Here is a 19468-nt window from a genome sequence, read left to right as displayed (position 1 = left end):
GCGTTTGGCTATGAAATGTCCCACCGTTGGAGCGCTGCCAATCAAACGCGGAAACCAGAGTTTAATCGTTCCAACTAAATGTACGCAAATACATAAATGTTTCGCGTATATTCAGGGGCTACAGATTATCAATCAATGACTGCAGCTTATAAATCTACTTCCCATCGGCTTTGCTTAAAATTCGAGGATAGTAACACCATGAAGATCATCGTCAATTATGTCTGCGCCAGTGATTCCTATTTCAATTGTATCGGACGTCGTATGCCCATGGTGCTACGTCGGCATAGCGCAGCTCCAGAAAGCCATGCGCAAATTCCAGCAATCGCATCCTGGGACATCGTTCAAGCTGACTTGGCATGCTTTCGAGCTAAATCCGGATCTTGACAGAATATCGTCAACATCTCCGGCTCCTGAGACTGTTCCAGTCATTTCAAAGTTTGACTATCTTGTATCGAAGTTTGGTAGAGGTGTAGCCGAGCGAGGAAGCCAGCTTCTTAATCAACGAGCCCAAGCTGCGGGCATAGAGATCAATTCGTCTAGTGGCGTTATTGGACCGACAAAGCTTGTCCATGAAGCACTAGTTTACGCGCGGGAAAAGGATAAGCAGACCGAATTTATGTTGGCTCTCTTTGGTGCCTACTTCGGCAAGAATGAAAACATTTTCGGCAAAGCTGGCATTATACAAGTGGCCGCTACTGTAGATGGGCTTGATGTGAAAGAGCTAGGCGACTACCTAAATTCGCGCAAGGGTAATAAAATTGTGGAGGACGAGATTAAAAAGAATCGGTATATCGGGGGAGTACCACATTATGCGATTGGAAAGTACGAAGTTCACGGAGGACAGGATGCTGAGACCTTCGTCAAAATCTTCGAACTTACTATGTAAGTGACCATGTACTCAAAAATATCTAATACAAACATCTTAAACAAATTACAACTTTATCATACAGTGCAACTCTTGTCAACTCCTGTGGACCTTTCTTTATGTTTTCTTTTGCTCTTTCCGTTCTTCGTTATCATTTTTGTCCTCCTCCAGCGGCCTTTTGCCGCCAAATAGAATTTGGCCGTTTACAGGTCGGAAGTAAGGTTGCACGCGCCAGTAAGGAACGTCTTTATATTCTGCACCTGACTGATCAGAAGACTGATCAGACCGTCGAATTATGTCCTTTTCTTTGACATTGTCATCTGCGAAAAGATCTCTGACGATCTCTTCGACATGTTCCGTGATCATTCTGAAATCGTCAATGGTTGAGTTTCTGTTAATGGCTGCAACTTCCGCCCTTACGGCAGTATGTTGCGATAAGAACGGTCGCAGTAGCCGAAACAAATGCGACTTGGCAGCTGAGTGCGACGCCTCTGCTGGCGTATCTTTTAGAAATTCGAAGTATTCCCTCAATATACGATCGACTCGTGGAAATAACTCTTCCATAGACTCACAGTCAACAGGAATCGCCTCTTTGTATGTGATTGGCTTGACAAAAATTGCAGGATTGTAAAGATTGCCTTCTGCAGACATAACAGCATCAACCCCAGTAAATTTCAGACATCGGTTAATGTCTTCATGATATAAGATGTTTCCATTGGCGAATATAACTGTTTCTGGTGGAAGCTGTTCTCTAAGAAATCGAATGACCTTCCAATCTGCTAGCCCTGTTTGCTGTCCTTTCATCTCCCGCGTCCTACCGTGAACTGTAAGGATCTGAGCCCCCGCAGAGAGAACATGACGTGCATATGCGAGTGTTTTCTCGCGAGAGGGAAAGATTCTGATCTTCGCTGTAACTGGGATAGAAAGGTTTACGTGTAGGTTATTGACTACATTCCTTGTTAACATCATCTCTCTGACCGCAACGCCTGCATACGTACTCAGTTTGTAAATTAAGTCCCAGTCGTCTTGCAAAAATGACCCGTAATGGCCCCTTCGAGCAATATTCTGGGGACATCCTAGATTCAAGTCTACTGCATCGCATTGATTTTCCACCAGCTTAGCTGCTTGTAGAAGCATGTCTGGCTCATTTGCGCAAAATTGAACGATAAGTGGTCGATCGGTGTTAGAGTGCCCATCAAGAGCATCAAACATCGCATTCCGATATTTCTCCTGGGTCACAAATAGTCGCGCGTGGAGCATGGGGGTATAGCAAAGATCTGCGCCTAGCCGCCTTGAGAGCTTTCGCCAGGCTAGCTCGCTCTGATCGACCATAGGGGCAACAATCTTCTTCGGAGAACCAATAGACTCGTAAAATGCTCTGCCACTCAGCTTAGCAGCTGGTGAAAGAGCCGCAGGAGCGGAAAGAGTCATAATCTCAGGTACTGCGTTCAAGATGATTTTTCGCGTGAGGCGTAGTCCAAGGTGTTCGAGCCAAAAGCTAACGCCGAAGAAAACACGACCACCTGTGACCTTCGACGTACTGATTGTTGCTGTGTCTCTACCGGCCCAAACCGCCGCTGAGCCTAGGAACGCTTTTCAGTTTGGGTGCTGGGTGCCGTAATAAAACAATGAAGTGGCGCTGATTCAACGAGCAATTGTATGGGGAATACAATCGTCGACAGCTGGGACGAGCAAAAACAAAGAAAATTACGAACCCTAACCCGAGTTCTGCTACAAACTCACTCAGCCGTGGTTGTGAACTTCAATGATCAACCCTGGTCTATACGAAATTGTTACAGCAGATAGTCAGTTGTGGCATAATTACAGCCAATAAACTTCAATTATGTTCATGAAGCTGTACAGTAGAACTACATTAAACTCTGCACTAAGCATTAGGTTGATGCATGAAGGATAGTCTGCACGCGACATTTGACTTTCACGGAACTTTAGTCAACGGTACTACCCACCTTTCTAAAATTAGCGGGAAAGTCACTTTACCTCTTGCTATACGGAAGCCATTGGCAAATTACCGTATGAAACGCACAAGGAATCGAGGGATGCATCCAACATATTCTTGCAATCTCGGCGACGTACCACCAATAATTCTCGGGTACTTTCACCGACGCGCCCTCGTACACTCGGTTTCGAGCTCTACTGGCCGGCAACATTTCCATGTCTTCTATTCTGGGAGACTTCGCTGCCGAGGCGCCTATAATTGGTGCCGATGCTGCCCCTGACGCAACTATGGCGACTTCGACGACTAGCACCACCACTACCGATTCCCCTGGGCCAACCGACATCGGCGACGCAGTTCCACGGTCTCCACAATTGGACATTTCCGATGAAATTGAGGCAGCGAATGGACTATTGAACCCTCTCCAGGCTGACCCCTCTGCAGATGTATGTGTGACGGAATTTGTATAGTAGAATCCTGCTGAAACGGTCTTGCAGATTACAGACGCCGGCGAGTTGGAAGACGCGACTAATCTCCGATCACCACGATCTGAGCGGGATTTGACATCGCCAATAGAATCTTCAGTTGAAGGTACGGAGCCCACGTCACCGGAGGAGCCGCAAATTGAGACTGCAGCTACTATTAAAAATGATGGAAGCGTAACCGAAGGGGCCGGCATACCGGAGGATACTAACGGCGCATGTGAGGGCGAGACTGAGACCAAAAGTGAAACTGCGCGTGTAAATGAGGATCTAGGAGAGGCTATGTCCACTGCGGAACTTGCAGAAGTTGAGCCTGCTCCAATCGAGAAACTGGACGAGATCAATCTTAACGAAGTCACCGCCGTGGCTACAACTGAGGCTGTTGCCGTTACTGACATCTCGACCTTTCCAACAGAAGTATTACAAGATGCTGGCGCTATTGCTCCTCCTCCTCTTCCTCCGAGAAATCCCAACAAAAAGTCCCCATTTTCTTGGCTCAGAAGTAACAATAAGGATAAGGCCAAAGACCTGTTGTCAGAAGGGACACCTCCACCAATCCCACCGCGAAAGTCAAAGAAGGCTGTGGATGATGCACCGCAGATGCCAGCTCGGCCTACTCAAGCCAGCCGTGCGACTTCCTCGACTACAATGGCAAGTGAGGCCTCAGTGCCAAATTATGAGCTGCTTCTTAGCCGCGTGGATGCAAATCGCGAGGATCTTCAGAGTAAGGAGCAGTCCGAGAAGGAGGCTCACTTTGCCGGTACTCAAAAATTACAAGAAGAGTTTGAGAAGTTACGCCAATCGAAGTCGTACAGCGGTGCTGAGTCCGATGACGACCTTGCGGCTGTTGACTGGGAGTTTTGGACGTCCATTGTTGCAGACTACTCAAATATGGCTCGAGCGCATCCGTCAGAGCTGACTCGAGCGGTCCAAAATGGTCTTCCGCCGCCACTCCGAGGCACAATATGGCAGCTAATGGCGTCCTCGAAATCTTTGCTTCTCGAAGATATTTACAGTTCATTGCTCACCGAAAGTAGTCCACATGAGAAGGGTATACAGCGAGATATATCGCGGACTAGCTTTGCCAAGGCAGCCAACCAAGACTCACTTTTTAATGTTATCAAGGCGTATAGTCTCTGGGATCCTGATGTCGGCTATATTCAGGGTATGGCATTCATCGCAGTGCCATTAATCCTGAATATGAAGGAGGAGGAAGCATTTTGTCTTCTGGTCGACCTCATGAAGATATACACACTTAGAGATCTTTTCCTCCCAGATATGCCTGGCTTGCACGTTAAGCTGTATCAATTCGACAGAATTATTGAGGATACTCTCCCGGCAGTTCACGTTCATCTCGCTCGTCAGGGAGTGCTCTCGTCGATGTACGCCTCACAGTGGTTTCTCACGTTCTTCGCTTACAAATTTCCGTTACCTATTGTGCTGCGCATATTCGATATCGTCGTTGCTGAGGGCCTCGAAGCCATTTTACGATTTGGTGTGGCTCTTTTGCGCCGGAATGTGGATGCCATCGTTGATCTTGAGTTTGATGCCTTAGTCAATTTCTTAAAGAACGGCCTCTTTGACGTCTACATTGACTCTGAATCATCAGTCAAGCATTATCACAAGACTCCTTCGATATTTAAAGGCAGCAGTAGTAACCAGTCGCAGGAGACTACGTACAGGGTGAATGAACTGGTTGCGGATGCGTATGCTGTCAAGATCTTACCAGCTGCTCTTAAGAAGTACGAGGCTGAGTATAATGAGCTACACAAAGCGGAGGTCGAAAGGACGGAGGTGATTGAGAATCTTCGAACTCTCAACGGTCAGCTAACTCTACAAATTAAGCGTTTGGAAAATACCCTCGCTACTCTGAACCGTGAACATATTGAGGTTGCAAACGAAATGGTTCAAGGCAAAGTTGAGATTGAGAAATTAAGGGACGAGAATACGGATCTCAAGACAGAAAATGAGGATCTTAAGGCCAAGAATCTAGAGCTTCAGGAGCGAATCGAGACGGTGCCCGCAGAACTAGAAGCGCAAATGGAGGCGAAGGTAAAGGAAGAGATGGATTCACTCATGGCACGAAATTTGGAAGTCATGAATCTGAATCAAACCTTAGAAGATCAAATGGCTGCGCTGGAAACCGAGCTTGTTGACGCAAAAGTACAGTACGCTTCGGTAGGTGATCTTTTTTACTTTCAAAATTGCTTGATGCTGTACATATGCTAATAAGTTTCATAGATTAATGAGATGCATGAGTCGCTGAATAGACGATGGAACGATATAAGAAAAGTTCTTGAGGAATGAGCATGATCTACATAGTTATGATATATGCTCGTAGTTATGATATATGCTCGTAGTTATGATATATGCTCGTCTTAGTTCGGCGTTGTGATCGAGTGCTGATTACGGAGCTATATTTTATGATCATGAGATTAATGACTTATTATATCTTTGTCGCATATGGTATGGTCTATCTTGTGCAGCTTGTGAAATTCTACCTTAGATGTCATGTTGTTAATGTTCTGGAAACTTTTTGCTCATCGTTCTCCGTTCCCCTGTTACATGTTTTTATACAATTGCCATATTTCCCATCTCGTGTTCTTTGATGTACGCCGGTCCACATTCCTCGTACTCTTTCCTCGTCGTCATCTTCGTCATATTTACTTTTGTTGAAACCCACTTTCGCATGCCCTTCCAGGAGTCTAATATTCCATCCTGGGCGCGTCTAATGGTCAAATCCATGTCCACTGGCAAGACTGCCCGTAGCTCGTGCAGAAGCCTCTCGTCAAAGCCTTTTAGTAGACTGTAACCACCAGTAAGGAAAATGTCTTTACAAGCCACAGTGGCATCCTCTCTTGGCATTCGACGTAAAACGACATCACTAGCGAGCTCAACGACGCCAGATTGATCGAGTCCAGCAATTGACGGCTGGAAGGTTACCTCCGGGACCCGAACCCGTTCAACGTTTAAATGAATCTGATGCGCTTCAGCTCGTGACGATGGGTCGAATGGTCGCGAGCCACGAAGAAAGGCATGAATAAGTGAATTTGTCCAGTCGTTTTGAGCGTCGAGAGTGTTATCAAGGCTAAAATCGGGATCGAAAGTTAGAAGCTGCTCTTCAAGCTTGCGCACTGTTTCGGCCATCTCCTCATCTTCTTCAGTATCTGATGCGTTGGCAATATCACGATAAACGGCCCAGTCCTCGTCATTAGCCCCAAATGTATCGTCGTCATCGTCATTGGCCCCTCCACGACGGCGCTTTCGGCCTGAAGACATAGGAGTATCTGAAGCCAAATTTGCAATTGACTTCATGCGCAGCTGAGACGCATGGGACTTGCGGTTGTTTAGCTCCTCCTTCAATCGCTTCTTCTCCTTAATCTTCTGTAAAACTTGCTCTCGCTGCTCACGTCTGCTCTTGATCCAGCCTTCCAGATCATTCATACGCCACTCCTCATCTTTGCGTTCAACTTCTTTTCGACGCTCCTCCTCTTTTTTCTTTTCGGCCTTAGCTCTCATTCGGGCCTCGTAGTTACTCTTTAATAGTCTTTGGTGGCGCTTCTGCTTTATCTGAAATTCATCTAGTTGGTCGTCTGGAATATCCAAAAGCGGAAACACCTGCGGTTCTGAATCAGATTCTTCCTCGCCAATATCCTGTTTTCTCGATCGTTTGATCGACTTCTCCAGATTTCGAATGGTCTTTATCAGCCCACTTTCATCGTCAAATCCTTCAGCCTCTAATGTTCGTGCGAACTCCCGCTGCGAAACTTCAGCAGACTTCGCTTCGATTCCCCTGTAGTACTCCAACTCCTGCTCCTTTTTGATCAGTTTTTCGAGCCGGATTTTGGCGGCTTGTTCTTGTAGTTTACGGCCTGATTCCTTCCGTCGCTCAGCTATCCGAGCCAGTTCTTCTTCCGTTTTCGTTGGCTGTATAATTTCAGTAAAAGGCGCTTGGATGACATGGTCTCTTTCGTCAAAGTTGTCATCCCTATCTAAGAAATGATCCATTTCGTCAGCGTATGATAACGGTGCGACATAGCAATGATCTTTTATTAGCAACTCCGCATGTTGTGGTGTAAGTTTTCCGGGGAAGTGAGGATATTTAAGCTGGACAAGGCTAAGCAGCGATGATGCTGCTGGATGACCACCCCAATTGAGACGCTTGGCTTGTGACAATATGCCACGGCCATTAATGACCGGCAAAACATGTGTCGTCTCGTGTGCAGCTGAGATGACTAGGCCGGTCGAGCCATTGTTGTAGTGATAAGAGAACAGGGAATCGATTCCGAAAGTCGCAGCTGGCACGGAATATGTTTCAAATAGCAACTCTTGCATACCTTGGGATGCATTGTTAGCATTTTACAAAATCTTGCAGGTATCCGGACTTACTTCGATGCTGTGAGAGTGGGCAAGCAAGGATTTCGCTCATCACGATCGGGTTATCCACCTTCCCATCGGTGGATACTCCCAATTTCACAAATGCGTAATCCAAGATTGCCTCAAGATACTCCCAGTTTGCCACGAGAGGGCCGTCGAACGGACTTTTAGCCGCCTGTCGAGTGTTCGCATCTAGATTGACGTCGCTCCCCACTAATGTGAATGTGCGCAAGATCTTTCGGTCACGATAGCGTGCTAACTGTGTAGGGTATGTCAATCGTGGAGTATAGTCTATGGAATAGCCCACACGAGTCTGCCAGGTGCCGAGATCAAGGATGATTGGTACTCCGCACTTGTAGTCTGTGTAACTGGCTATGAAAGCCGGAGTCGGCGGCTCGGGTAGCGGATACAGCTTCGGAGGCTGTACAGGAGAAGCAGCACCTCCAATAGGTGTCTGCACTCGAGAAGACGGATGCGACATAGCTGCGATGTGTATGCATCAACCAAGTGGTCGTAGGAGGGTGTAGCAGTGAAACGTTAGGCGTTGGAAGACAATCGTAGAGCCGCATCAAAGTCATCGACATAAAATGCACCCTTGACCTCTAAGGTTTGTCCTCAAGGAACAGGAGAATTTACCGGACTCAGTTGAATTTGTTACCAAGCGCGTATCTGTAAAATATGGGTTGGCTTGATTCTCTTCTTTCAGCTACCAATGTCTATGGCATGAATACAGCTTCTGGATTTCTAGGATTTGGGGGAAAGAAGCCTGATCCCTCTAGCGTGGTAGATTCCCAAGATTCGCTTTCGTCTTCGGTTGACACCAGTACACTCTCCGTTTCAAGGTCGACATCCGAAACTTCAGTCACTATTGATTCATCGTCGAAGCTTGTCCAGCCAGCACTTTTCTTTAAATATGGACATCCAGGGCCGCACATCGATGTTGATTTCCGTCAAGAATACATCACGGCATACGACCGGCGCATGCGCAACCCTGCCTACGTTATAGAACATATTACTCCACAAAGCATTTCTCGCACTGAAGGAGTTGATCGGAAGAAGTCCACTTTCACTGAGAATGAGTCTATCCCTCTGAAGTTCCGGGCAAGGCTAGCAGATTACTTCCGAAGTGGCTATGATCGGGGACATATGGCACCTGCTGCGAATGCTAAATTTTCGCAATCAGCAATGGACGAGACCTTTTTCTTAACCAACATTGCACCGCAAGTTGGGGACGGGTTTAATCGTGACTGTAATCATTAGACTGCTGAGTATGTAGCTGTGGAGGGCTAACATGATTAGATTGGGCCCATTTCGAAGACTTCTGCCGTCGTCTGACGCAGAAGTATAGTTCGGTTCGGATTGTTACTGGTCCGCTTTACCTCCCGAAGAAATATCCCGATGGAAAGTTTAGAGTTACCTACGAGGTTATTGGGAATCCACCAAATATTGCCGTGCCGACGCATTTCTACAAGCTCATTGTGGCCGAATCTCCAATTTCGAACCCTCACACCCAGGATATAGCCGTTGGAGCCTTCCTTCTCCCCAATGAGCCAATTCCCAATACTGCAGATTTAAGAGGTTTTTATGTGCCCGTTGATGCAATCGAACGTGCATCTGGTCTTGAATTCTTGTCTGATTTTCCGGACAAGCAGAAGAAGGACTTGTGTCGGGAAGTTGAGTGCAAGATCACTGTGCGGGAATTTATGAAGTTGCCAGCACCTCCGCAACCTTTGGCTTTACCTGCTCCTAGACAGTGAGGTCGACATACTAAGAGTAAATAATGGTCTTGATGGTTTTTTTTGCGTGTTATGCATTACATACTTTTTCCTTTGTAGAAAGATTGTATGAAGCAGCATCCTGATTTGATGAGTAATGATCGTTTATGAGTTTGTACATACAGGCGTACTGCTACCAATAACCAAACCAAAATATCGAACATGTGTTATTTAACATCTTATTCTGCACTTTTCTTGCTACCACTTATATCCCTATTAAGTTTCATCCACGATGGAAAGGATTTCCCTGACCCGCTAGTTTTCCTGAACCCGTCTTTCGCTGACACTTCGTTCTTTGTTTTGTCGGCGCTGATGCTGCTATCAGCTGCGTCTTCCCAGTTATGTGTGTGCGATGAGTCCGTAGGACCGACAGCCGTCGCAGATACTGTTCTCGGAACCACAACAGTACGAGAATTAATACTACCATCTATGCTGTGGTGGGATCCCTGAGAAGATACATTCCCTTGCTGGAAATCTGTAGACGGTGACTTGAGGGCGTCATCTGCGGAATGACTGGCCCTGCGGCTTCCTTCGTTGGTTGTGCTGCCGTTGCCGCTAACGGAACTGCAATCACTGGCAGATCTCGACGCTCCTTGCGACTTCTCTTGCCTGTGGTGCTTTGTCCAGCTCTGTAACTTGGCACCAATAGCTCCAATGCTGGTCTTCCGACTTTGATCACCTATACTTTGATCTCTGCTCTTCCCGCTACCACTCTCCGTCGACCCAATCGTGTGTCCATTTGAAGGAGGTCGAGATCGTGGATTATAAAGTGTATCTGACGCATCTGACGACGGGCTGCGGCGCGACGTTTCGAGGCCTTTTCGGGGAACTCTCTTTAAAACGCTTGTACTCGCTGCAGATGCATTAATGCTGCCTTCTTTCTGACCCACCAAATTGTTGGTTATTGGTTTAGCCAAACCCTGCTCGAATTCCTCGTGACGTCGTCGTAGCCGCTCGTCTGTGGCCCTAATCTGCTGTTCAATAATAGATAGCTCTTGCTGTTGTTGGATAATCATCGACGATGATCGTGCGCTAAATATACCCGTCTTCGACCCGCCAAGGCCAAATATCTGATCTAGTTCATTTGAAAAGTCTTTTGCTTCTGATCTGAATATAACATTAGCACATCCCCGATACAGTTGTCATAAAGAATTGAAATGAGCAATGCCCGAACTTACGTCTCGGGTTCTGAATCCTTCGAAGTCATGTCTCCCTTATCATAGATCGGTCAGTCGGTTCGATTCATAAATACTAGTGTGATATCGGAGCTGGACACGAAGTTGTAAGTTTAATTGCCTGTTGATCTGAAGTCGAAATTAGTTCGCTTAAAGATACAGGTTACTTCCTGCAGCAGCTAGCATGATATACGGCACAGCCCGGGTAACCGCTTCTATTCAGGGGTAGTCCGTCTATGTCGAATAAGTTGTGAAGCTTCCTTATGACAAATTGAACTGCTACTTGTGCGCCAGCATAGTTTGCTATACCTACTGTATAACATTATTTGGCTAAATTCCGGAGCATATTGTTTGATATTTCAATAACACAGCAATTGCTCGTGATGTGATATTTTGAGCCTAGTGTCAAACTGTCTCACAGTAAACTATCTCCCATCTTCTATCATGGCCTGACCCCAAAATGTAGGCTAGTGCACCAATATATATTGTTGTGCAAAATGATAGCGTCCTCCCATCATAGCGATTTATATAATATATATGCAAAAAAATAAGGGGGCAGTGAAAAGTCCGCTGCACATAATGCGGAGCCACTGCGCGAACACAGCCAAACCCTATGACTGAAGTATCGCGATCTGGCAAACAAAGTCTTTACATTAGATTTAACAACACCGGTACTGTACAACATTCTTAATATTATATAGCTGTTTGGGAAGGATTATTCTACAGAAATCTTGCAATGAGTTTATATTGGCCGTTGGTTCGCTCACGCATCGCTCCATTGTTCCGATCATCTAAGCCATGGACCCGTCCCACCATATCCCAGCAGATCTCTACTCTCTGCTCTATTACGTCTCAATCACCTCTATCCCGGCGGTCGCCACTTACTCGAAATGGTTGTTATGCATTAACTCCTGTCGCTGCCAGAAGCTTATTTTCCACCCCTGCGCGAGCATACTCGGCGGAAGATGAAAACCTGAACCTCAAGCCGGATGACATTAGTCTCAACGAATATCACGCAGTAGCAAACGAAACGTTGGAGAATATTTTAGAGCATTGCGAAGATCTGGCGGACACGGAGCCTAAGATTGACGTTGAACTGGCGGTAAGTCACTACGGTGCGCAGTCGCCGCGGACGTGTAAGATGCTAATATGACTTACTAATCTAGCAAGGCGTTTTGACGTTAACATTACCACCTCATGGGACTTATGTTATCAATAAACAGCCCCCGAATAAGCAGATATGGTTAAGCAGCCCCATTTCTGGGCCAAAGAGGTAAGTGAGTCACAAGATTATTGAGTAGGCATGAGGAATAATAACGGAAAATTTAGATATGACCTTATTGATTCGCAGTGGACGGATCATCGAGACGGTACAACATTGGGAAACTTATTGCGCCACGAGATTTCTGAAGTGCTAGGAGTTGAGGCTATATTTAATGGGGTAGACGACTACAGCAGGTAGATTGTGAAACTTAGAATTATGCCGGTGTACTGCGCCGATTGTATTATATGACCATATACAAATACATTGATCAATAAATTACAAAATGTGCTTCATATAGGTTCAGTAAAGGATTAAACAATTAAGTGACAAAGGAGATTGTCCTTGAATCATAAGTTGAGTAGAGGTAGCTAACACAGTAGAGGAGATCTAGACTCATTCGATGGGCCATTATCCCATTATCCAGAGTTAATTTGATATATATATTCAACCGCTTTTTAGATAACTATTATGCACCAATGTATATGCTATATCAAATCACCCAGACTGCAAGGAACGCCTGCCTGGCGAATAATCCTAATGCCTCTTGGTCCTTATACAGAAACAGTGCAATTAAAATCAATCGTCGTTATCACGGGACTCATCAATAATCTTCACCCTCGATGTCAGTAGTAAAGTAATATGCGGAAATGCCATTTCGAACATAGCAACTGACTCTCTTGCCACAAATATCTGAGGTAAGCCATTCGTTTTCAAAGCGCACTCGCCTATCACATTAAGCTTAAGGCATTCTAAACCGCGGAATACATGCATTCGCTCCCATTGCAACACATCTACATCGTTCCAGGACAAGCCAGATGCTCGAATCAAAAATCGTTCGAGCTCTGAGCCTATTATAAACGAGATCTCAAGATGCCGCAACGCCGTACCAGTCTTCTCTTCATCTTCTTCGTTCACCGAATTAGACACGCGAATGTCATCGTCAACCAAGCCCTCGCGCCCACCTGGAAACATGCATAGGAAAGCAAGCACAAACTCAGCTGTATGAGATACCATTTTCAAGGACTGTAAAGATGAAAAGAATTGCTTTCTATGGACCACTTCCTCGAACGGACAAAATCCGTTGACCGGTGCAGCGATGGCGGAATCTACTGAACCAAATGTTTGATTCGACTCAGGCTCTGATTCAATTGGATCATTGCTGAAGGTAGATACCGACGACGACGAAGGAGACGAAGGTGTAGAAGATGACCACGAAGATGTTCTTCTGGAGGCAATTATTTCACCAGGTGTAGACAATAAAGACATTGGCGACGCGACAGTTGACATCGATGCACCAGCTCGCCATTCATCTGATGGCCGTGAGTGAAATCGATGAGCATAAACAGCTCCGGAATGGTCCTCTTTAGCAACACTCTCCGGTAAGCCCAGAGTGAGAGCCATATTAAAAGTTTCATTAAACACAGGTCTCCCTTCACGAAAATGATTGTAATCTCTGATGTACCTCTTTTCCGAAATAGCGAATGTCTCGAGTACTTTTAGCCGTGGCATCGAGGATAAGACCGCGAGTGACAATTGGTACAAGCGTGGCGCCACTATTCGACGTTCAAGTACTCGCTGTTTGGCATCTGCCGCTTTCGGATAATATAGAACCAGCTCTTCAAGAGTGAATCGAATTCGACTAAGTAGATGCAGAAAGGCCTTATCCGTGAAACCAGTATTGAGGTTCATCTCGTGCGACTGCAAAGGGATACCAGGGTTCGCAATTTCGATTCGACGAAGTCTGTTATAAAACTCACCTATCTGCATGATACAACCGTCAGACAGCAGAACAGGAGACCTCGTAATGAATTGTTCAAGTGCTGGCGCCAGAGGAGCTGCCAATACCAAACCCAGAGATCCCGCCTCGCAGATCTCCAGCGTTTTGAGCTTTGGAAATGATGCCCGGCGAAACCGAATTAAACCATATCTAGAATAGATAATCATGTTTTGGTCGATATACTTCGTTGAATTAGCTATAGTAATCATTTAGCATTGAGAATATTTTGAGTCGATCCAGCATCGGACAGCAACATGCCTTCATCATCATATTTTGTTAAGTATGAATCTCTAAAACGTAAATGACGAAGACTGTATGCATACATGTCGTCAAATCTCTCGCGGCTGACACTATAGAAAGTATCGAAGAATCTGATAGATGCAAGTTTACAAAACATGACAAACATGAATCTTTTGCATACTAGCATAAAGTTGCGACTGCTAGCAAATGCTGCACGAGACGATCCATTGTCGTAAACATATTCAGATATGATGTCTAACAGCTCCATAATGTGTAAACACTTGCTAACGGCTGAGGATCGCGAACACATCACAGAGGAGGCAATGTTATTCGACGGAAGCACTGGAGCATCCCACAGCGACAACTGGGAAAGATCGGTTGCTATGTTGCTTTCGGTGGAGCTTTGATCTAACTCAGATCGCTGCAAACATAGATTTCCTGAATCACGACTCTTTCTTAAATCGATATATCGCCCTGGCCAAGGTTCACTATTATGGTTCCATCGATGTCGTTCCGTTGTATCAACGTGTACCCTCTGCTCCTCTTGCAGTCGACATGTATGGGGAACAATAGCTTTAGCTCGACTTTTATTACTCAATGTTGATTTCTGGTCTTCAGCTGACAATGTAATTGCAATTGACGTGTCAGGTTCCGGAATCGAAGTATCGGCTTTAGCCCAAGGCATAATCTTACTTTCCTCTTCTTGCAATGTGTGTTGCTCGTAAATTTCGGTGTTGATGCGTTCTTTTTCAGCGGCAGTTATTGATTTTCTCTGCCTTTGGGAAAGTTTCCTTCTGTATTTCCCCGCTCTTGTTGCAGAACTCTTTACGTGTAATATCGTATCGTCTTTGCTGCTCTGTTCCGTCTGCTGAAGTTGCTCTTGAGTGGTCATTCTCAGAAGCTGAGATTTTGTCATCCGGGACGATGCCCTCGACGGTCCTGCTGAATATAGTTGAGTTCCAGGCATATTTCTGAGGTCCTGTTGTAAGAAAGAGGAGTTGGCTGCTTCTTGTGCTTGCACTCCTGGCAACGGCGGCAGCGCGGAGGGCGAAGCAAAGGCGTTATCGAGCAACGCAGTGTGCTGTATAACACACTACTCACCATTCAAGTGCGACGAAATATACATGCACAATTGACTATCCACAAGTGGTGACGAATAATTTCTCCTCTGGCCAATGGTGCCGGATATGACTAATTGATCTGTGACATTAGACGGAGGACGGGGAGATACGGCAGACTATAAGCCTGGATGCGCCTACCGGCACTCAAACCATATTACGGCTTCCAGCTGTAGTTCAGCAGATGATGGCAGGAGTAACGCTTGATCGCTGTAAATAATGGTGATCAGGTTGCTTTGCTGGTCGGCTAGTCACAAGCTTTAATCAGGCACACCCCAAGTGATTTTGACTCCGCTAGCTGACCACAAACGAGCGGAGGGACGCTGAACACTGCATGTTACGAAGATTAGATGCTAGCCTATGTAACGAACGAACTCATTTAATAATTGGAATTTGCTTATGTGAGCATTTTTCAAGAGACCACTTTGTCTAGTTCGTTGTTTGTGGGCAAGGCTACATTGAGATCCGGCCTAATGACGCAGCATAAAAAAGTTTCCGTATCGATCGGTAGTCGCTCGTGCTTTGTCCATATTTGGAGTCCCTCGTTTGGATATCTAGAACTAACGACAGGCCAGATATCAGTCCCATCTGTATTGTTATGATGCTATTTAAGGGCAAGTTGGTTGCACTATTATACGGCGCAATCCTGTCGGACTGCGTTCGCTGCGTCAGATCGCGGCCCACTTTGCAGCCCAATGCGGTTGTTGAATATGCGGCAGTGCACCCGGAGTACAGTGTGATCAGAATATCAAATTATGACTACGTGGCTGAGATGAATCTGGTCTCGGACGTCATATTGTGCACAGTGGGCTTACTTGAATTTTTGATACGAGCGAATATATTGAAACCATGTTGGATGGGCTGTGGAAACGAAGTACGGCATCCTATTAACACCATCGATTTAACGCCGCGTAACTCCCTGTCGGAAACACCATCATATTCTGCAGTACTATCAAATATGTCTTTTAGTGTTCGATTTCCGCACGAGGTGCTGGATGTACTTAAGGATCCCATGGTGCAACAGCTAATCGCCAGTAATCCGATACCTGCGCTCTCTGGAGCAATGGATGACTCATCGAGAGAACCGTATGTCAAAATTGAAAACACTAATGTTACGCTGCATTTGCATGATTATCTCGGACTTGACGCTAGTAGTTCCGCTATTAGTGACGACAAAGATGAGTCAGATTCGATAGTCGAGGTAGTAGACATCACGCCTTTGTTGGAGTTGTTGGAATCAATTTTGCATGACACTAAAGGAGTTTGTACATATCTCCGTGTCCTGAATGGTGATCAAGTTACGACGCGTGCGGTTCGAATCCCAGATGCTGTGTACGAAAAAGCAAAGGAAATGCATGGGAAATTGCATGTCATTCAACAACAAGGCACAAGAATAATCTTGCTTGATGATGCTATGTTTAATGCCGGTACATTTGTTTGTACTGCAAGAGAATTAATAGAGAGCCTGAAAATTTGCTTTAGGGAAGATACTTAGTGATACTGGAGGTTTGATGTTTTTGGCGAGGCTGTCCAGTCTGTATCTGTCACCAACGTTCAAGCATTATATTCAGAGGTATGCTGTACTTTTTCTACCAATGCATCTGTTTGACGGCCGTAATTATTCTGTTAGATAGCTACAAATTTTAGCAAGCAGTCCTAAATATATGATCGGCGTAACAAATCGCAAGGAAGATAGATGTGCGAGCGAAATTTTAAATCTTCCAGATGCCGATAACTGGGTAGTAGTTTCCTTGGCCCCTGGGTAAGGTGTGACCAGATATGGTTGACAACCCGATGATTGCCAATCCTTCGGCAATGGTTTTTGGCGCATCGCATTGAAGAAAATACGTGTATGTAAGCTGTGGTAGTTCGTATGCATATGCCATCGAGCAAGTGACATTCTGAGACTGGATGTGCAAATATATATAGTTGTTGTCGGGGCAAATCAGGTGGTGCTTCATCGCGTGTTGCAAAGGAATTACTTCGCATCGGTTGTCATAGTGAAACAGAGAACAATTGTAAATGTATTACATTTGCGCTCTGTACTGTTGGATATGCTAATACTAGATCAGTCTGCTAAGCTTGATTACGAGAGTGATTTTTCCCAAACATAAGCGTTCAGAGCTCATTAGGGTACAATTATATCAATGGTCCTACCGAGGTATTACCGGTTTTACTTCTGTATTACACTGAACAAATCCCTTCTGATTATTTGCCGTCCCACTCGAATCCACTCGCTACTAGCGCTGATTCTGTCCTAGCAGAAAATGAATGGCATTTCTCTCGCAATTATCAGAATGATGGCACAATTCATACTGCGCGACTGACAGCCGCAGCCTTTTGCGCCCATCACAGGTGAGGAATACATAGAACGCGCCGAGAGCTTTGCAGCTACAGCTCAAAAGCTCAAAGTCGTGGTTGCAGCATTTGCAAATATTCTTGGGATGGCGGCTCAGGAATTACGCTAATTGATCGTCGGTGTGGCCGCACATTCAGCGGCTCAGAACAGGGGTTCTCAACACCCAGTTTTCATTTATCTAGCAAAGAGGTTGCAATGAATGTACTTACGATTTTCCATTAATTTAATCGTTTAATTTACAACTATTAGAAGCCGTCAGGATTTAATTCCGACGGCGACAATTTGCCGTTTAGGCATGTGGTAGGCATAGCCGATCATTGAAGTGGAGGAGAATTTCAATTCTGACTGAGGGTCCTTACCTTATCAATATATACAGATCAGGCTGCTTTTTAACTTTCCCCACCACCCGTTTACAAATTGATAAATCATTTATTCATTTAACATTGCACAGGAACAAGTAGCCTCCTACAATCTCATAGCAGTTGAGCATAGTCTACATCACAAATGGAGTCGGAAACCTTCGAAGTGATAATACTGCCACCACCTCCCAGCATTACGACTCTATCCCGCACGATTCCGGTCACGGACATGCCATCTCTGCTCCAATATTATCTCCAACGTCACCATCGCTTCAAGGACTGCAGTTCAACTGAATCAGAGAACAGCACTTTGACATTGCGTGTTTGTGACTTGAATGAGTACTTGGCGCTGGGGTTCGGGATTCAAGCATATATCTTCCCCGGCGTGAAATTATCTGCCCAATCATACGAACTTACTGATATCACAATAGCAAAGCAAGATGCACTCACTCCACCAAGTCCATGCACCTTGTCGTTCGTGAGAGAAAACATCGCCGTGCAAGGCAAAATATTTGTGTCCCCTGTCGGACAAAAAGAGGAGAAAAAATGGCACGGAATCGCGCGCGCGGCTGCAATGGATCGCATTATGGGCATCAAGAAATCCACTCTGGGAGATGCGAGCAACGGAGTGCGGTTCTGTGTGCGTCTATCCAATGGCGATGATCCAGTAGCACAGCAACAAACCAAGGCCGCAACAGAGGCTCAATCTCCCAAAAAGACAAAGCTAACAACATCAACCAAAAATTCGCCTTCGTCCCGTACTACCAGATTGGCAGCAAACAAAAATGACCAGCCACAACAAAAGAAGATGATGACAGCAATCAGGCATCGAATGGGTCTCCATGGTAATGTCAAACCTCATACACAGATAAGTCCTGGATGCACACCAGAATCCTCGCCAATGAAATCCGCTACACCTGCGATGTCTTGCACTCTCACTCGTCGGCCAGTTACACCATCAGAACAATTAGATCGCACATTATTGTCCTCAATCACCGACGACGATGCTCGGAACGCATTGAATGATACACCGTCATACATTGCGCTCCGGACTGACTTGGCCGATAAACCAAACGTGTGGAAAGGTCACGCAAGATGGCGCATGCCAAACATATTTGCTCCAGAATGCTCCGTCGACGGAAATCCGATGCCAGTTATTGAGGTTTTGCCATTAGAGAGACTTAATATCCGGCAACCTGGGGAACTAGAAGTCAAGTCTGAACCAGAAAGTCCTATCAAGGGGCTCAAGGCTGAATACTTCAGCGATGCAAATAGGGTGAGAAGATGGGAGGGCTTGTTTACCGCTAGTGAAATTGACAAAAGACTTAACGACGAAGACTTAGGCCTGGCTAAATCTGAGTGGACGCGCAGGATCAAACAAGAGAGATTGAAACTAAGAGAGCAATACAATTCTCTCGATGGTAACGAGTACGAGGACTGTGAAATGGCACATAAGAAGACACACTCGGTTGAGCTAATGATAAGAGACGGCTCGGTAGGTGATAGTGAGAACACTGCATCCAAACTGATGCATCAGTTTATGACAGTATCCGTCTCTTAAGTGCGACTGGCCAGCTCTGTTGGAGGAGTGGTCATTACTTAATAGGCAGAATAGAAAGAATGACTCTGTATGATTAGGAATTATAACTCGAGGTTTGCCCCACAGCGGGGCGCCTTAGACTTGATCTTAAAGCTGTGTAAGGCCCCCGCCAAAGAGATTCTG

At 45.7% G+C, this 19468-nt stretch overlaps 10 protein-coding genes across 10 annotated transcripts; 6 read left to right on the top strand and 4 right to left on the bottom strand.

Annotated features, from left to right (window-relative positions):
• Positions 1 to 35: 35 nt before the first annotated feature.
• V1513DRAFT_449775 (DSBA-like thioredoxin domain-containing protein) lies at positions 36 to 932 on the top strand. Its single transcript, XM_066898728.1, has one exon. It carries the CDS (start codon positions 218 to 220, stop codon positions 884 to 886), a length of 669 nt encoding a protein of 222 aa, XP_066751986.1. The 5' UTR covers positions 36 to 217; the 3' UTR covers positions 887 to 932.
• Positions 793 to 2623, bottom strand: V1513DRAFT_449769 (dihydrouridine synthase-domain-containing protein). The gene is given in 3 exon segments (XM_066898727.1): positions 793 to 1812; positions 1864 to 2567; positions 2580 to 2623. The coding sequence occupies 2 exon segments, from the start codon at positions 2294 to 2296 to the stop codon at positions 983 to 985; spliced, it is 1263 nt and encodes a 420-aa protein (XP_066751985.1). The 5' UTR covers positions 2297 to 2567; positions 2580 to 2623; the 3' UTR covers positions 793 to 982.
• Positions 2624 to 2946: 323 nt separating this feature from the next.
• On the top strand, positions 2947 to 5950 carry V1513DRAFT_403488 (rab-GTPase-TBC domain-containing protein). The gene is given in 4 exon segments (XM_066895559.1): positions 2947 to 3265; positions 3317 to 5479; positions 5543 to 5642; positions 5662 to 5950. 3 exon segments carry the CDS (start codon positions 3038 to 3040, stop codon positions 5606 to 5608), a joined length of 2457 nt encoding a protein of 818 aa, XP_066751984.1. The 5' UTR covers positions 2947 to 3037; the 3' UTR covers positions 5609 to 5642; positions 5662 to 5950.
• On the bottom strand, positions 5743 to 8220 carry V1513DRAFT_418373 (uncharacterized protein). The gene is made up of 2 exons (XM_066895889.1): positions 7691 to 8220; positions 5743 to 7638 (listed from the first exon to the last, which is right to left on the bottom strand). Exons 1-2 carry the CDS (start codon positions 8157 to 8159, stop codon positions 5873 to 5875), a joined length of 2235 nt encoding a protein of 744 aa, XP_066751983.1. The 5' UTR covers positions 8160 to 8220; the 3' UTR covers positions 5743 to 5872.
• A 7-nt stretch (positions 8221 to 8227) lies between these two features.
• Positions 8228 to 9620, top strand: V1513DRAFT_449764 (uncharacterized protein). Its single transcript, XM_066898726.1, has 2 exons — positions 8228 to 8927; positions 8978 to 9620. The coding sequence occupies exons 1-2, from the start codon at positions 8357 to 8359 to the stop codon at positions 9433 to 9435; spliced, it is 1029 nt and encodes a 342-aa protein (XP_066751982.1). The 5' UTR covers positions 8228 to 8356; the 3' UTR covers positions 9436 to 9620.
• A 12-nt stretch (positions 9621 to 9632) lies between these two features.
• Positions 9633 to 10660, bottom strand: V1513DRAFT_426779 (uncharacterized protein; the record flags this gene model as incomplete). Its single annotated transcript, XM_066896187.1, has 2 exons — positions 9633 to 10560; positions 10632 to 10660. The coding sequence occupies 2 exons, from the start codon at positions 10658 to 10660 to the stop codon at positions 9633 to 9635; spliced, it is 957 nt and encodes a 318-aa protein (XP_066751981.1).
• Positions 10661 to 11229: 569 nt separating this feature from the next.
• V1513DRAFT_449761 (uncharacterized protein) lies at positions 11230 to 12165 on the top strand. Its single transcript, XM_066898725.1, has 3 exons — positions 11230 to 11730; positions 11795 to 11901; positions 11958 to 12165. Exons 1-3 carry the CDS (start codon positions 11365 to 11367, stop codon positions 12088 to 12090), a joined length of 606 nt encoding a protein of 201 aa, XP_066751980.1. The 5' UTR covers positions 11230 to 11364; the 3' UTR covers positions 12091 to 12165.
• V1513DRAFT_185312 (uncharacterized protein) lies at positions 12125 to 15280 on the bottom strand. The gene is made up of 3 exons (XM_066894294.1): positions 15169 to 15280; positions 13928 to 15109; positions 12125 to 13865 (listed from the first exon to the last, which is right to left on the bottom strand). The coding sequence occupies exons 2-3, from the start codon at positions 14874 to 14876 to the stop codon at positions 12469 to 12471; spliced, it is 2346 nt and encodes a 781-aa protein (XP_066751979.1). The 5' UTR covers positions 14877 to 15109; positions 15169 to 15280; the 3' UTR covers positions 12125 to 12468.
• A 39-nt stretch (positions 15281 to 15319) lies between these two features.
• V1513DRAFT_449756 (uncharacterized protein) lies at positions 15320 to 16685 on the top strand. The gene has a single exon (XM_066898724.1). The coding sequence runs from the start codon at positions 15626 to 15628 to the stop codon at positions 16520 to 16522; it is 897 nt and encodes a 298-aa protein (XP_066751978.1). The 5' UTR covers positions 15320 to 15625; the 3' UTR covers positions 16523 to 16685.
• Positions 16686 to 17974: 1289 nt separating this feature from the next.
• On the top strand, positions 17975 to 19306 carry V1513DRAFT_459918 (uncharacterized protein; the record flags this gene model as incomplete). Its single annotated transcript, XM_066899794.1, has 1 exon — positions 17975 to 19306. One exon carries the CDS (start codon positions 17975 to 17977, stop codon positions 19304 to 19306), a length of 1332 nt encoding a protein of 443 aa, XP_066751977.1.
• Positions 19307 to 19468: the final 162 nt, after the last annotated feature.

The sequence above is a fragment of the Lipomyces chichibuensis genome (genome assembly GCF_038497645.1).
Source record: "Lipomyces chichibuensis strain CBS 12929 unplaced genomic scaffold V1513scaffold_32, whole genome shotgun sequence".
Lineage (NCBI taxonomy): Eukaryota > Fungi > Ascomycota > Lipomycetes > Lipomycetales > Lipomycetaceae > Lipomyces > Lipomyces chichibuensis.
Note: the sequence above shows the minus strand (reverse complement) of the source record. Positions and strands in the feature narration are given on the sequence as shown.